This window comes from Sarcophilus harrisii, chromosome 1 (genome assembly GCF_902635505.1).
Source record: "Sarcophilus harrisii chromosome 1, mSarHar1.11, whole genome shotgun sequence".
In the NCBI taxonomy this organism is placed as follows: Eukaryota; Metazoa; Chordata; class Mammalia; order Dasyuromorphia; family Dasyuridae; genus Sarcophilus; species Sarcophilus harrisii.
In genome coordinates this window covers 507,864,632-507,879,571 of record NC_045426.1, presented here as the reverse complement: position 1 = coordinate 507,879,571, position 14,940 = coordinate 507,864,632, and the positions used below count along the sequence as shown (strand labels likewise).

At 33.5% G+C, this 14,940-nt stretch overlaps 1 protein-coding gene across 2 annotated transcripts in view; it reads left to right on the top strand.

Moving 5' to 3' along the window:
* The window catches only part of AFG3L2 (AFG3 like matrix AAA peptidase subunit 2), a 51,249-nt gene extending 36,834 nt beyond the window's left edge, over window positions 1-14,415 (top strand). The window contains exons 14-17 of one of the 2 annotated variants that reach the window (XM_031946657.1): window positions 1,505-1,620; window positions 9,797-9,997; window positions 10,966-11,160; window positions 12,284-14,415. In XM_031946657.1, coding sequence (XP_031802517.1) covers window positions 1,505-1,620; window positions 9,797-9,997; window positions 10,966-11,160; window positions 12,284-12,532 — 761 coding nt within the window. In that variant the 3' untranslated portion in view covers window positions 12,533-14,415. The remainder of the gene's footprint in view (window positions 1-1,504; window positions 1,621-9,796; window positions 9,998-10,965; window positions 11,161-12,283) is intronic. The other variant, XM_031946658.1, reaches the window with a different exon arrangement.
* Window positions 14,416-14,940: the final 525 nt, after the last annotated feature.

The window sequence follows — 14,940 nt, the reverse complement described above, 5'->3', positions numbered from 1 at the left end:
ATAACAGTATCTTAAAATCAATATTGTTTAGCTTAAGAAATATTTTACATAAGAAAGATCTTTCATTGGGAGATGGGGTCTCTTGCTAGCTATTGAAGTCCCATTCTGTTCTTCACATTTTTTTTTTTTCTGGAAATATGTATTTTTAGTTCAGTGCTTTTGTTATTCCCATACCAATTTGAAGTAGCTTTTTTGAATCTCCCATAGTATTATTACATCCCCCTCAATCCTACTTCTATCTCCTGGCTAGCTCTTTTGGCCTTTTAAGCAATAGATCTTCCCTAATTCAACATTTATTCCTCTCTTTTCCTGAGTCTCGTTTGCCTTCTAGGTGAAACTCAGAGACATTTAGACTGTTATAATAGGTAATTCTTAGCTATCCAGTACTAAGGAATTCTCAGCATCCCAGGGAAAACTTTTCTGTTTCTTGGTCAACAGGTCCATCAAGAAACATTAATTAATTAAGTACTTGCTATATGCAAACAATTGTTCTGTGAACTGGGATTAAAACAGAGACTCTAGGACCTTATGTTCTATCATAAAATTCTATTGTATAAGTAAAATACAAAGTAATTTCAAAAGAGAAAAACTACTAACAGGATCAAGAAAAGCATTGTATATAGGAAGATGCCTCTTGAACTGTGTTTTGAGGAAAGATAGGGATTCTCTGAGAGGAATATGAGGAAAGAGAAGGCATTCCGGTCACGAGGGGCGTCTTTGCAAATGCAACAGCAGCCTGGTACATGGAGAAAGAACACTGACTATAAAGTCAGGGTTCCTCAAACTACGGCTCGCAGGCCAGATGTGGCAGCTGAGGACGATTATCCCCCTCACCCAGAGCTATGAAGTTTCTTTATTAAAAGGCCCACAAAACAAAGTTTTTGTTTAACTATAGTCCAATCCTCCAACAGTCTGAAGGACAGTGAACTGGCCCCCATTTAAAAAGTTTGAAGACCCCTGATAAAGTTGTAGGATTTTTGTTCAAATCCTGCCCAAGATAACTATGTGGTCTTGGACAAGTTCCTGAACCTTTCTGATTTTTTTCATTGATAAAAAGAAAGTTGGATTCTCTAAGATTCTTTCTAGCTTTAGATCTGTGATCCTGAGAATATTATATATGACTATCAGTTATCAGGTCCATTTAACAAGATTAAAGAGTGTTAGAAGAAGAAGTAGTACTAGATTAGAAATATAGGTGGGACTGTCAGCAGTTAATTAATTTTTTAGATTTAGACTTATAAAATTTTATTTAATTGATAAAACATTTTGTGGACAATAGAGTATGTATGTGTTGGTGGGTTTTGATGTGTTATTGCAGGAATTTAGTGTATTTTGAAGTCACCTTTAGCTTTTATAAGCCATAGGAACTTTTGGTTGGAACTTTTGAAATAGGCAATTAAGTTCCTACATCAATGTTGAGATAACATTTATTGGAGTATATAATTATCTTATACCAACGTTTTTAAAATGGTTGGCTTTTCTTTATTCTTTTTTTTTTTTTTAGGTTTGGAAAAAAAAACTCAGGTTTTACAGCCAGAGGAGAAAAAGACAGTAGCATATCACGAAGCAGGACATGCAGTTGCAGGCTGGTTTCTGGAACATGCGGATCCACTTTTAAAGGTAAAGTAATTTTCATCAACATTACAGATTAAATTATACAGTGTTTTTAAAGGAAAATTCCATACTTAATAGTGTATAAAAAATGTAAGATTATTTTTATCTAAAGAGATTATAGTATTAAAAGAAAAATAAAGAAAAGAAAACCCAGTTTGGAAAATAGTTTTTAAAAAATAGTTTATTTAGGGGAAATAGAGAAAATTTAATGAAGCAATATGACAGGTACATCTTTATGTTCTTCTAGAGATATCTTTATAGTCTGCTTTCAAGGAATCCCATAATCTTTCTTTTTCTATTGTTTGGAGGTATGAAGAGGAAGAGTTACTAGAAAGCTTGTAAGCAGTTCTGTGATAATATACATAGAACTTTCAAAACTCCATAAGGCAATTGAGAGCATTTCTCATTTATTGAACACAATACTGGGATTATGTGTTGGAATCCTTACAAAGTGTTAAGTCATTAGAATTGATAGAGACAATAATTATTTAATTTAGCATGGTTCAGTATGATAGATTTGATCCTACAAGGAGATGTTATGGGCCAGAACTTGAAACAAGGTACTAAGTGGAATTGATGGAAGCAGTGCTGGTGTGCTTGGGTTTGTATCTTTAAGAGTTTAAACATTAGAGCTCAAACATTGGAATTCACAAGTACGGGAGATACACAAAGTTAACTTTGCAACTTTGTGAATTCACACCTCCCATAATCCCACTCTTGGAGGAGGAGTCAACCTTTTACACTGAGCATAAAAAGAGCTTCAGTCAGTCAGTCAAACAGAGTCAGTTCAGAGGAAGCCATGAGTGGGAACTGAGCTAGAGCCAAAAGTCACTTTGGAAAATTGACAGAGTGAGAGTTCAGTTCTGGAGATTGAGGAGCTAATCTGCAATCGGGCAGAAACAAGATTTAGAGAGAGGCTGAAGCTAGCAACAAGAGCTCTTGGAACCAAAGAAAGCTAACTGGGCTATTTTGGAAGAAACAATAAAGAACTACTTTAACATCTGGCTGCATTTGAAGTGATTATTACTTTGAACCGAAACTAAGGCTGCCTCCAGAAAACCTCCCCAAGAAACCTGCTCTCACAGAGAACCATCATATATTATACAAAAGAAGAGAACACCACAATTACATATAGGTTTCAATCTCAGATTCACCTGGGGATTTTGTAGATTAGAAGATTGCTTTCACTTCTGGTGCTGTAAGGTAGTTGAGTCTTTCATTAGAAAAATAACTGCTGTGGAAATACAGCCTGTAGAGTTACAAATAAATACATAGTACCTATAAGATAATGTCAAGAGGGAAACACAGCTAACACATGGGAGGATCACAAAAGATTTTGTGTAGGAGATGCCACCTGAGTTGTGCTTTGAAGAATGATAGGGATACTTTGAAGAAAATATGAGGAGATAGCATTCCAGATACCATTTTTGCAAAAGCATTTCAAATTAGCCCCAGAAAACCATAGTTTAGAAAATTTAGGTACTACCTACCTGGAGGCTGGGCTGTTGTTTTTTATATTTTTCTAATTATCCTAGATTGGTGGTTTATTTCTTAATTTTTTATGTCCTATTTTCCCTTGTAAATAAAGACTAAAAAAATACATTATTGTAAGAGTACAGCAACTAAAGACAGGGGAAAACAAAATAATTGCTAGAATTGGGCACCAAAAAATTATGTTAATGACAGAAGTAGGGGGAAAAAATTATTTAAAGATCAGGAATGCTATGAAACAGAAACCAGGGGAAACATTAAAAAAAAAAAAATTGAGAGAGAATGGGATTATGTTGACCATAGAGGAAATATAATGGGTTTTTGAAGGGTTGAGGGGTAATGAATGATGTCTTCTTGTCTTTATATTTTATGTTTATTTCCCCAGAGACTATTTTGTGTGTATGTGGGTGGGTGGGGTTGGTTGGTGTTTTTTTTTTTTAAGAGAGGAATAATCTACTTACATTTGTGGAGTGCTTTATCATTTTGAAGGTAGATTCACATACATTCTCATTTAATTATCATGATAAACCTCTGAGATAGGCAGGATAAGTATTAATAATTTCATTTTACAGATGAGGAGACTTGAGTGATGCTACTTAAGATCAACATGGCTAGAAGTAAATTGACAAACTTAGAACTAGAACTCGGATCATCTGACTGTAGCTTTCTGGTCCTTTAATATATCTATCTATAGCTATCGATAGAAAACCATTCTTTTTTTTTTTTTCCCCATACTTATAATTTTTTATTGACAACCCATGCCTGGGTAATTTTTTTACAGTATTATCCCTTGCACTCACTTCTGTTCCGACTTTTCCCTTCCCTCCCTCTCACCCCCTCCCCCAGATGGCAAGCAGTCCTATCTATACATGTTAAATATGTCACAATATATCTTAGATACAATATATGTGTGCAGAACCAAACAGTTCTCTTGTTTCACAGAAAGAATTGGATTCAGAAGGTAAAAATAACCCAGGAAGAAAAACAAAAATGCAAACCATTTACATTCATTTCCCAGTGTTCTTTCTTTGAATGTAGCTGCTTCTGTTCATCATTGATCAATTGGAACCGAATTAGATCTTCTCTTTGTTGAAGAAATCCATTTCCATCAGAATACATCCTCATACAGTATCGTTGTTGAGGTATATAATGATCTCCTGGTTCTGCTCATTTCACTTAGCATCAGTTCGTGTAAGTCTCTCCAAGCCTCTCTGTATTCATTCTGCTGGTCATTTCTTACAGAACAATAATATTCCATAACATTCATATACCACAATTTACCCAACCATTCTCCAATTGATGGGCATCCATTCATTTTCCAGTTTCTAGCCACTACAAAGAGGGCTGCCACAAACATTCGTGCACATACAGGTCCCTTTCCCTTCTTTAAAATCTCTTTGGTATATAAGTCCAGTAGTAACATTGCTGGATCAAAGGGTATGCACAGTTTGATAGCTTTTTGAGCATAGTTCCAAATTGTTCTCCATAATGGCTGGATGTATTCACAATTCCACCAACAATGCATCAGTGTCCCTGTTTTCTCACATCCTCTTCAACATTCCGCATTATCTTTCCCTGTCATTCTAGCCAATCTGACAAGTGTGTAGTGGTATCTCAGACTTGTCTTAATTTGCATTTCTCTGATTAATAATGACTTGGAGCATCGTTTCATATGCCTAGAAATAGTTTCAATTTCTTCATCTGAGAATTGTTTGTTCCTATCCTTTGACCATTTATCAGTTGGAGAATGGCTTGATTTCTTATAAATTAGAGTCAATTCTCTATATATTTTGGAAATGAGGCCTTTATCAGAACCTTTGACTATAAAAAATGTTTTCCCAGTTTATTGCTTCCCTTCTAATCTTGTCTGCATTAGTTTTGTTTGTACAAAAACTTTTCAATTTGATATAATCAAAATTTTCTATTTTGCAATCAATGATGATCTCTAGTTCTTCTTCGTCATAAATTCCTTCCTCTTCCACAGGTCTGAGAGGTAAACTATCCTATGTTCTTCCAATTTATTTATAATCTCATTCTTTATGCCTAAGTCATGAACCCGTTTTGACCTTATCTTGGTATACAGTGTTAAGTGTGGGTCAATGCCTAGTTTCTGCCATACTATTTTCCACTTTTCCCAGCAATTTTTGTCATTCTTAAAAAAAAAATTCTATAGCTATCTGTAAAAAAAAAAACACTTTTTTTTTAAAAAGACAAAAAAGTTTTTATTAGTGTCTTTTAAAAAATATTACCATAGATTCCCTATAGTAACTTTTCCTACCTCTTCCCCCCTACCCACTCTGAGAGCCCTCCCTCATAATAAGTATTTTTAAGACAAAAACAAAAAATAAGAGGTAAAAAATAAGCATAACTTAGCAATACATCACAAAAAACTAGTCCCCTTCTACTTGTCCAGTATGTGTTCTTAAATCCGGTGATACTGCTCTCCTGGTTATTCCATGAACAATACACTTCATTTCTTGGGACCAGGAATTTTCTCTGGCTGTCCTCCTTGTCTTCCATGCTCTTTCTCTTCCACCCAAACTACTGATTTCCCTGGTTTTCTTTAAGTTCTAGCTAAAATTCCACTTTCTACAGGAAATCTTTCCTAACTCCTCTTAATTCCATTGCCTTCTATTCATTATTTCCTATTTATCCTGTATATAACTTGTTCTTTAGTTTGCATGTTTGCCTTCCCCTCTCTAGAGTTTAACATGATGCTTGGCATTTCTTATTGTTGTTCATTTGTTTCAGTTGTGTCTGACTCTCTGTGATCCCATTTAGGGTTTTCCTGGCAAAGATAGTGGAATGTTTGTCATTTCCTTCTCCAGCTCATTTTACAGATGAAAAAAACCAAGGCAAAGAGGGTTAAGTGACTGACCCAGGGTCACATAGCTAGTAAGTATCTGAGGCCAGATTTGAACTCAGGTTTTCCTGACTCCAGGTCTAGCACTCTATCCATTATATCATCTGTCTGTCCATCTGTCTGCCATCTAGAAAGGCTTAACAGATGGTTTTTTATTGATTGAAAAAAATCTGAAAATACATACAATGAGCAATACTTATGAACCTTTCCACCTCTGCAAGGGAGTGGAGGGGGAAAAGCATATTTTCTCATATTAAAGAATCATTTTTTAAAAAATAGTATTTTATTTTTTCCCCAATTACATGTAAAAATGATTTTTAATATTAATTTTTCTTTTAAATTTTCAATTCCAAATTTTCTCTTTTTCCTTATCGTCTGTCTCCTTGAGACAGTAAGCAATTTGATATGGGTTATATATATTCAGTCAGTCATGTAAAATGTATTCTTCTATTATTCTTGTTGTAAAAAAAGATATGGACCCAAAGGGGGAAAAAAGTGCAGAGAGTGAAAAATAGTATACTGTCATCTGCATTCAGACTGGAAGTGAATAGCATTTTTCATATTCATTCCTTTTGACTGTCTTGGATTATTGAATCATTGTATTGCTGAGAATAGCTAAGTCATTTAGCTTGATCATTGTACAGTATTGCTGTTACTGTGTACAGGATTCTGGTTTTACTCATTTTTCTTTGCATCAGTTTGTATAAATCTAACAGGTTTTTCTGAAATCAGTCTGGTCATCATTTCTTATAGTACTGTATTCCATTACTATCAGAAAACGTTTGTAAGATTTAAAGAGTCAAGTCTCCACCTAGTGGAAGGGGAAATGAGCTATAAAGAACAAGTTGGTGGTACATGATAATCTGCACATTCTCTCAAAGAAGAGCAGATGACTTTATACTACTTAAGTTTAGTTTTGAGAATTAATATAGTGTTGCTAATTCAATTTAGTAAATGGTAGTGTTCCAATTTAAATCTTGAAAAATCATTAGTTGAACAGGATTCTTTAAAAGTAAAAATTTTATTGTGAATAAAGATGGAATATTAGAGATTTTGACCTTTTGTGTCAGACTTGCGTAGAGTCTTTAACTCCATACTTGGGCTAACCTTAGCAAATAGATATTATTCTATATATATGTTAATTCTTTAAGAAGAAGTACAATAGAGTTAAGATAAAAATGGAAAACCTATAAGCCCCTTTCTAGCTCTCAATCTATGATTTTATGATTCTATCTTTTTGAGAAAAATGATTGAAGATATTTAATGTGGTTGATAATTAGAGGATCAAAATAGTGAACATTATTGTGTGTTCTGTCTTCCAGAAGTGTTTTAGGAAATAATGTGAAAAAGTTATTTGCATTCCTAGGGTATGACCTAAGAAGTTTGACTTGCTTTCCACAGATGTAGAATAATGTAGATTGTGGGGTACATTAAAATATGCATTGAAATCTAAAACATCCAGGACTCATTTAATTGGAATCCTCAGGTAATAGGAATCCCTCTTTCTACCTCCAAAATCAGCTCTACTCTCAAACTTTTAGGAAAAAGTGAGGTGGGGATGGGAAGGTGGACAAAGTGATATCAGGGATTTAATTCAAATGGCAGTTATCCTTGAATTAGTATCTATTCAACATAACCCCCATTTTTCATCTATATTTATGACACTGTTCAGTTATCATTGTAGAAAACAGTGACCCTAAAACACATCAACATTCTGCATCATTCAAAAAAGATTGTAAACCATATTTACAGTCAAGAAACCACAAATGTATTTTACAGAATTTTTTGAAATTGATTTAAATGAACAAAAATCTATTTTCTCTTCCATTTACCTTATTCTCTACTCCATTGAAAAAGAAGGAAAAACAAATTGTAACAAATACAAATTCCTCCATTGGCCATGTCTAAAAAATATTTATCACCCTAAATTCACTGCCTCTCTATCAGGATGTAATTAGCATGATTTGGTCTGGATTATTAGGAATTGTATTTGGTCATTTTATTAGAGTTAATATCTTTCAAACTTGTTTGTCTTTACAATATTTTTATTATATAAATTATTCTTCTGGCCATGAATACTTCACTATGTAACATGATGTTCATACATGTTTAACTAAGTTTTTCTGAAACCATCCTCTTCATCATTTCTTAGGATTCTTACATTCATATATCATAATTTGTTCACTCTTTCCCTAATTTATAGGCATCCTCTTAGTTTCCTTTTTTTCCAGTACAAAAAGAAGCTTTATAAATATTTTTATAGACATAGATTCTTTTCCTTTTTCTTTAATCTCTTTGTAGTATAGACCTAGTAATGATGATCCGAAAGTATGTACAGTTTAGTAGATTAGGGGTAAGGGGTGAGTAGCATCATTCTAAGTTACTTTCTAGAGTAGCTGTATAAGGGGTGAGTAGCATCATTCTAAGTTACTTTCTAGAGTAGCTGTATTAGTTTATAGTTTACTGTCCTAATGTGGTTGTTTTGCCACAGTCCCTCAAGTATTTGTCATTTTCCCTTTTTCTTAGCTTTGTCAATCCATTGTCTGTAAGATAGAATCTTAGAACTGCTTTAATTTGCATTTTTCTTTGTAAAGATTTTTGAATGCAAAACAGGACTTTCTTTTAAATCCTAGTAAAGTTTAATTAGCCTGAGCATGCCATTACCAAAACATTTTAATTAAGATTTTATTATATGATGATTCACAGATTTTTAAAATAGTACTTAGCTTTTCAACAATGTTCATTATTTATACAAACAAATTCCTTAATAAGAATTGAGAACAAAGTCCAAATATTGTTCTCCAGAACAGTATGTCATAATCACAACAGTATGTGACCTTAGCTATAAGAGACTGGTTTAAGGAATTTAAGCATTTCAATCCAAAATTGTAGTAACATATATAAACCTCTCCCCTACCCTATCCCATATTCATTAACTGCTGGCAAACAACATTGGTATTCTTATAATGTTAAGAGATCTGGAGGAATACTCCTGCCTTCAGATTTACAAGAGAATCAGAAGTGTGGAATAAAAATGGGAAAGCTAAATTGTGATCTTTTTCTTGGAGGGAGTATTCACATTAATAAGAAAACAAACAATAGAAATAGTGAAGTATGTATGACATTTCTAAGTAGACTGCCAGAACAGGTCTGTTTTTCCCATTTTCTTTCATAAGAATATACAGTTGGATACACCTATGATATATAAAATTTCAAGCTTTAAATGAGGTTTGCGTAATTTTTGATGAGCTTTCAGGGAGATAGCCAAAAGGAATCACTGCATACCTGAAGTGTATTGAGTCATTGGCAGTTATCCTTGAATTAGTATCTATTCAACATAACCCCCATTTTTCATCTATATTTATGACACTGTTCAGTTATCATTGTAGAAAACAGTGACCCTAAAACACATCAACATTCTGCATCATTCAAAAAAGATTGTAAACCATATTTACAAAGTCAAGAAACCACAAATGTATTTTACAGAATTTTTTGAAATTGATTTAAATGAACAAAAATCATTTAACAAAAGTAGTAAAGTGGTTCATATTGTGTTGTCAAATAAAACAAGAATAAAAACCATTAAGTGGCACTAATAGGGAGTGAATCCAAAAGAAAACTCATGACTTTTAAAAGCTGTCAGTCATTTGCTTGCAGCAAATGTAGATTTTTTTTGGCGGGGGGAGAGGTTCTTTATATGGCTTTATTTTATTTTTTCTTTCCCATGAAGCGAGGATACTTTGGAATCTGTTCATCTGTAGGGGAATACGTTTTGTTAAATTTAGCATATTGTAGAGTATTTAACAAATCTGTTCCTTCCTTCTAAAGGTATCCATCATCCCACGTGGAAAAGGTTTGGGTTATGCTCAGTATTTACCCAAAGAGCAATACCTTTACACCAAAGAACAGCTTTTGGATAGGATGTGTATGACTTTAGGAGGACGTGTGTCAGAAGAAATCTTTTTTGGAAGAATTACAACTGGAGCTCAAGATGACTTGAGGAAAGTAACTCAGAGTGCATATGCGCAAGTAGGTGTTTGAAATAGGGTTTCTCTCCTTAGATTGTATATGAAATTGACATTTATAATCTTTGGGTCAAATTTATTTCATAAAAGAGAGTGATTGAACTTAAAAAACCAAAACTTGTGGCCTGATAAGTGTAAAGAAGGAAAAGAAAAAACTGCTAAGTAACTTACATTATACTCCAGACAAATTTGTGTTTTTGGTCTAAAATTGCTGCTGACATTGGCTATGTCAGTTATCTGTTTCAAAACAACACAAGTGTGAGTTCCCTTCTCTACTTTCTCAGCTGTACACTTCAGATCAAAAGTGGGGATGGATTCTAATATCCTATTCCAGACTCCAGGTTCAGAACCACATAGCCACTGCTGGCTTGTGTTTCTACTCCTGCTTAATACACATCCTCAGATCTATGATGATTCTTTGGCCTGATATATAAGTAGAGGCAGACCATTTACCATTTCTAGGCACAGGTTCTCTCCTAAATCTATATTAATTCTATAAATTAAATTCTAAAAATTAATTCTAAATCTATATTAATCCTAAATCTATATTAATTCTATGAACTGGCTGTGTGACTAGAACAATATGACTTCCAGTTGGATCCTTTTCCTTCTCCCTAAACAGTGTAATTTATGATCACTTCTTGTCTTAGTATATAGCTATCTATAGTCTTCATTTTGTTTTACAGTTTGGAAGGTTCTGAATAACACCCTTATGGCTAGACCCTGTCTTTAATGCTTGCTGAATTGGCTCCCTATTGTAATCCCAGCTAGAAAAATGATCCAGGGTGATTTTTTTCCTTGTGTTCCTTGATCCCAGTTCAATCCAGTGTTTTTTATAGATCTTGATTGGATTGGAGTGGCTGTGGGAAAGAGCTAGGCTGTACTGCTTTTTCCTGTTTGATCATCTTTGCTGGTTTCAAAAGTATAAGCATTGAGATGCAAGTCATTAAGATGTTTCTTGTTCTCTTTTAGATTGTTCAGTTTGGTATGAATGAAAAAGTGGGACAGATTTCCTTTGACCTTCCACGACAAGGAGACATGGTATTGGAGAAACCATATAGTGAAGCTACTGCAAGATTGATAGATGATGAAGTACGGATACTTATTAATGATGCTCATAAACGAACAGTAGCTCTTCTTACAGAGAAAAAAGCTGAAGTGGAGAAGGTAGGTGTTTAATGAACCAATATTTCTGAAAATTTTTACCAAAAATTAAAGTAATAAACTGAATATTTGTCTTTGTTAGATCAAGAAAAGTATAACTATACATTTTATACTAGTGTTTTATATATATGTCAAAGGTTTCACTGGTATTCTAGTCTTCCAATCTATGTTTGCAATGTTTGGTGTTTCAGTCTGCATCCCATCATCATCATCAGTTGCCAAATCTTATCTTCCTTTATAATATTATGCATCTGTTCCCTTATATCTACCCACTAAGCTACAATCCCTTTTTAGGGTCTCATTACCTGTACTTGATATCTTCCTAATCATTTTTTTTCTTTCAAACCACCTTCAACACACTTCTAGGATGATTTCCTAAAGTGCAAGTCTGACCATGTCATTTATACTCACTGAACTCCACTGTATACTTATTGCCTTTAGGAGCAAATACACATTCTGGTTTTAAAAACTCCATAGATTGGCTGAAGCCTACCGGTTCATTCTTATTCCTCCCCTTCTTGCATCCTGGGGTCCTATCAGTGGCCTTCTTTCTGTTTCCTTACCCGTAAGACTCTGTTTATGCCTTTATATTGGTTGTTCTCATCCCTGTGTACTCTCTCCTCATTTCTACTTAGAATCTCTCTTCCTTCTCCCCCCACCCCCTCCAAGTTTAGTTGAAGTATTATGTTCTACATGAAATCTTTTCCTCAGCTGTTAGCACCTAAAAAAAAATATTTTGTACACATTTACCTATATGTTATCTTACCTGATAGAATGTAAGCTCCTTGGAGAGAGGTACTTTTTCATTTTGTCTGTATCCCCAAGACCTAGTACTATGCTTACTGGTTGGCAAGTATCTTGGATAACTCATATGTATATTTTATAAGCTCTGAACTAGCTTGTAAGCTCTCAGGGACAAAGATTGTGTTCTGTACATCTTGTGTAAAACACCGTGTTACTTGCCAATTATAGAATTGGTAACTAATTAGTCTTTGTTGTAAGACTAATAGTCTGAAGCAAACTAGCTTTAAATATTTTCCAATCTGAGCATTATTAAATGATCTGTAATAATCTTATACTGTGTTTTCCTAGTGTATGTGTTTAATAGAAATTTTTCCTGTTTTAGGTTGCTCTTCGTCTATTAGAAAAAGAAGTATTAGATAAGTCTGATATGGTTGAACTTTTGGGTCCCAGACCCTTTGCCGAAAAATCTACCTATGAAGATTTTGTAGAGGGCACTGGAAGCTTGGATGAAGACACCTCTCTTCCAGAAGGACTTAAAGATTGGAACAAAGATCGTGAAAAGGAGAAGGAAAAAGAGGAACCACCAGATGATAAGACAGTAAAACAGATCAAAGGAGTGATGCCATTTTAATTTAATTTTTGTCTTGTGTTATCAGTTTGCACAGTACTTCAACTTTGGCTTTGTCAGATCAATGAAATCCAGTGCTAAAGCATTTTATTAAGTTGGTCTTAACCTACTACTTACCCAAAGGTGATAACAAAAAAGAAAGCTGTATACAAGGCAGGCACTTTATCTCTAAGCCTCAGAAGTCATTGTCAATGGGGATGGTATAACTTCTTGTTCACACCAAAGGAAGACTAGCAGAGGAGAAATCATTTAATAAAGATTTCAATAGATTTGATTAGAAAGATTCTTGGACTGTGCCAAGCTCTAGTCTCTTATACCTGCGAAACATGTGCCTAAACATGTCAAGTATAATTAATTAATTTATAAAACTTTGCAGTACTTGAGAGAAGTCAGTTTTTTTCCCCTCACAAATCCACCCACCCTTAATTCATTCTCATTATCCTTCAGTGGTTCCCCTTATACCTGCACAAGGCAGATAGACTGTGAAATGAATTGAACACCTAATGAGGAAAACATTCTAATTTGATGTAATATTTTTTTAAAATTCAGATCATTTGTTGTGTTTTAATCAAAAGGTTTTCTACAGGGAGCTGTAAGATAATAAAAATGTGAATGTATTGTGTAAATAAGGCTTCTTTGAAACAAAAAATAAACTATATACAATGTCCTTTTTTGAACATAGATTTGTTTACTTTAAGAAAATATATTTCTAGTAAACTTAACTCTGGGAATGGATGATCTTATTAGAAACAATGCTTGACATTAGCATCCTCTCTTTTCTTCTTTAATAAGAAATGTTGATAAAGCTTCTGGTGCACATGGGAAATTTTCTAAATGAAACTCTGAAATAGTCCAGTTTATTAATGCTTCTTATTAAGAATTTATTTGTTAATTTATCAGTTTCAGCAGAACTTGGAATAGCACACTAAATCTGTTAGATTGTCCCTTTTTTAGAGACAAAGCATCAAGACTGGATTAGTTCAATTTTAACTTGCCTATAAATATTCATTTAGATCTTAGCATCAAGCCCATCCTGCAAAAAGCCATACTGTTGGAGACTTTAGTGCTGAAGGTCAAGAAATTTTTCTAGTCCTGCAGATTTTTTATAAAATGGTCAGAACTGTAAAATTCTAAGCTCTTCTATTAGAATGGTTAAGTCTGGAGTATTTCACAGTGCTTATAAAAAGCTGTATGTGAAACAATTCACCATATCAATTGATAAATCCAACAAATTATCACTTTTTATGTATTTTTAATTAAACTTATGTTTATTTAAAATTTTTAAAATTTTCTTTCCATGTCCTTAGTATACAATGATACCTTTGAAATTTTGTCCAAAAAAAAAAAATCAGTGTTTTGTTTTTTCCCAACCTTTTGAAATCATAGGAAGAGACCTTCTGTGGAATCTCTGGCAAGGCATTTGGGCTTGACAGTAAATCTGAAGTAAACAAGTATATATAGTATAACTACTTGCCCAAGAAATGTCTGGGGAGGTCTTGTGGATGCTTGGAGTTCCATGAACCAACATGAAAATCACCACTAGTCTAGTAAATATAGCAGGAAAAACAGTGTGAAATCCCGAATTTATTTTCAGTTCTTCATTATACAGTTTCTCTGAACCTCACTTTCATTGCTTGTGAAACAAAGGGATATAGCAGAAAGTGTAATGGATTTTTAAGAGAACCTGGGTTTGAACTATGATTTTCTATTTATTGTTTGAGCTTCAGATTCCTCTGTAAAATGAGGGAGTTGAACTAGATAATGTAGATTCCTTCTGTTATAGACCAGATTAAGGGCTTGGAAACTATAGTTTTCAGGCTAAATCCAACCTGCCATCTGTTTTTGTACATCTTATAATACAATAAAGTCTTAGCTCTTGGACTGTGGCTTGCCAACCCCTGGATTATATCTTTTAAGTGTATTTTTGTTCTTAAATTCTATGATTACTTTTATGTTATCAGTTATGTCTTCAGGAAATAATCATTTACCTGTTATATAATATAATATTTCTTTGTATTTATCCTAAAACTACTGTCAAGCTTTGCTGAAACATGGAAGTTACCAAAAATAGCACCAAGATTCTCTGTTGGTTTCTCCCTTTCAGCTTATTTCTCCAGTGACTGAGACTAGCATTTGCACAACCCCAAGGAAAAATGGAAGTACAATCACACACCCTTACTATAGTTGTCATAAAAAAACATAACTATTAACATGATTATTATTTTTTTTTCTCTAAATTTGTCTCTGTTAAAATAGTATTTGGCATTCTCCTCTTCCCAAAACAAAAACAAGATATAATAATGTTCCTCTTTTATTATGAATAGATTTTCTAAGATTTATATTGCATATTAAGTATAATATAATAATGTGAAGCCCATTTTTTCCACAAAGTGATAAAAAGAAAAAAAATT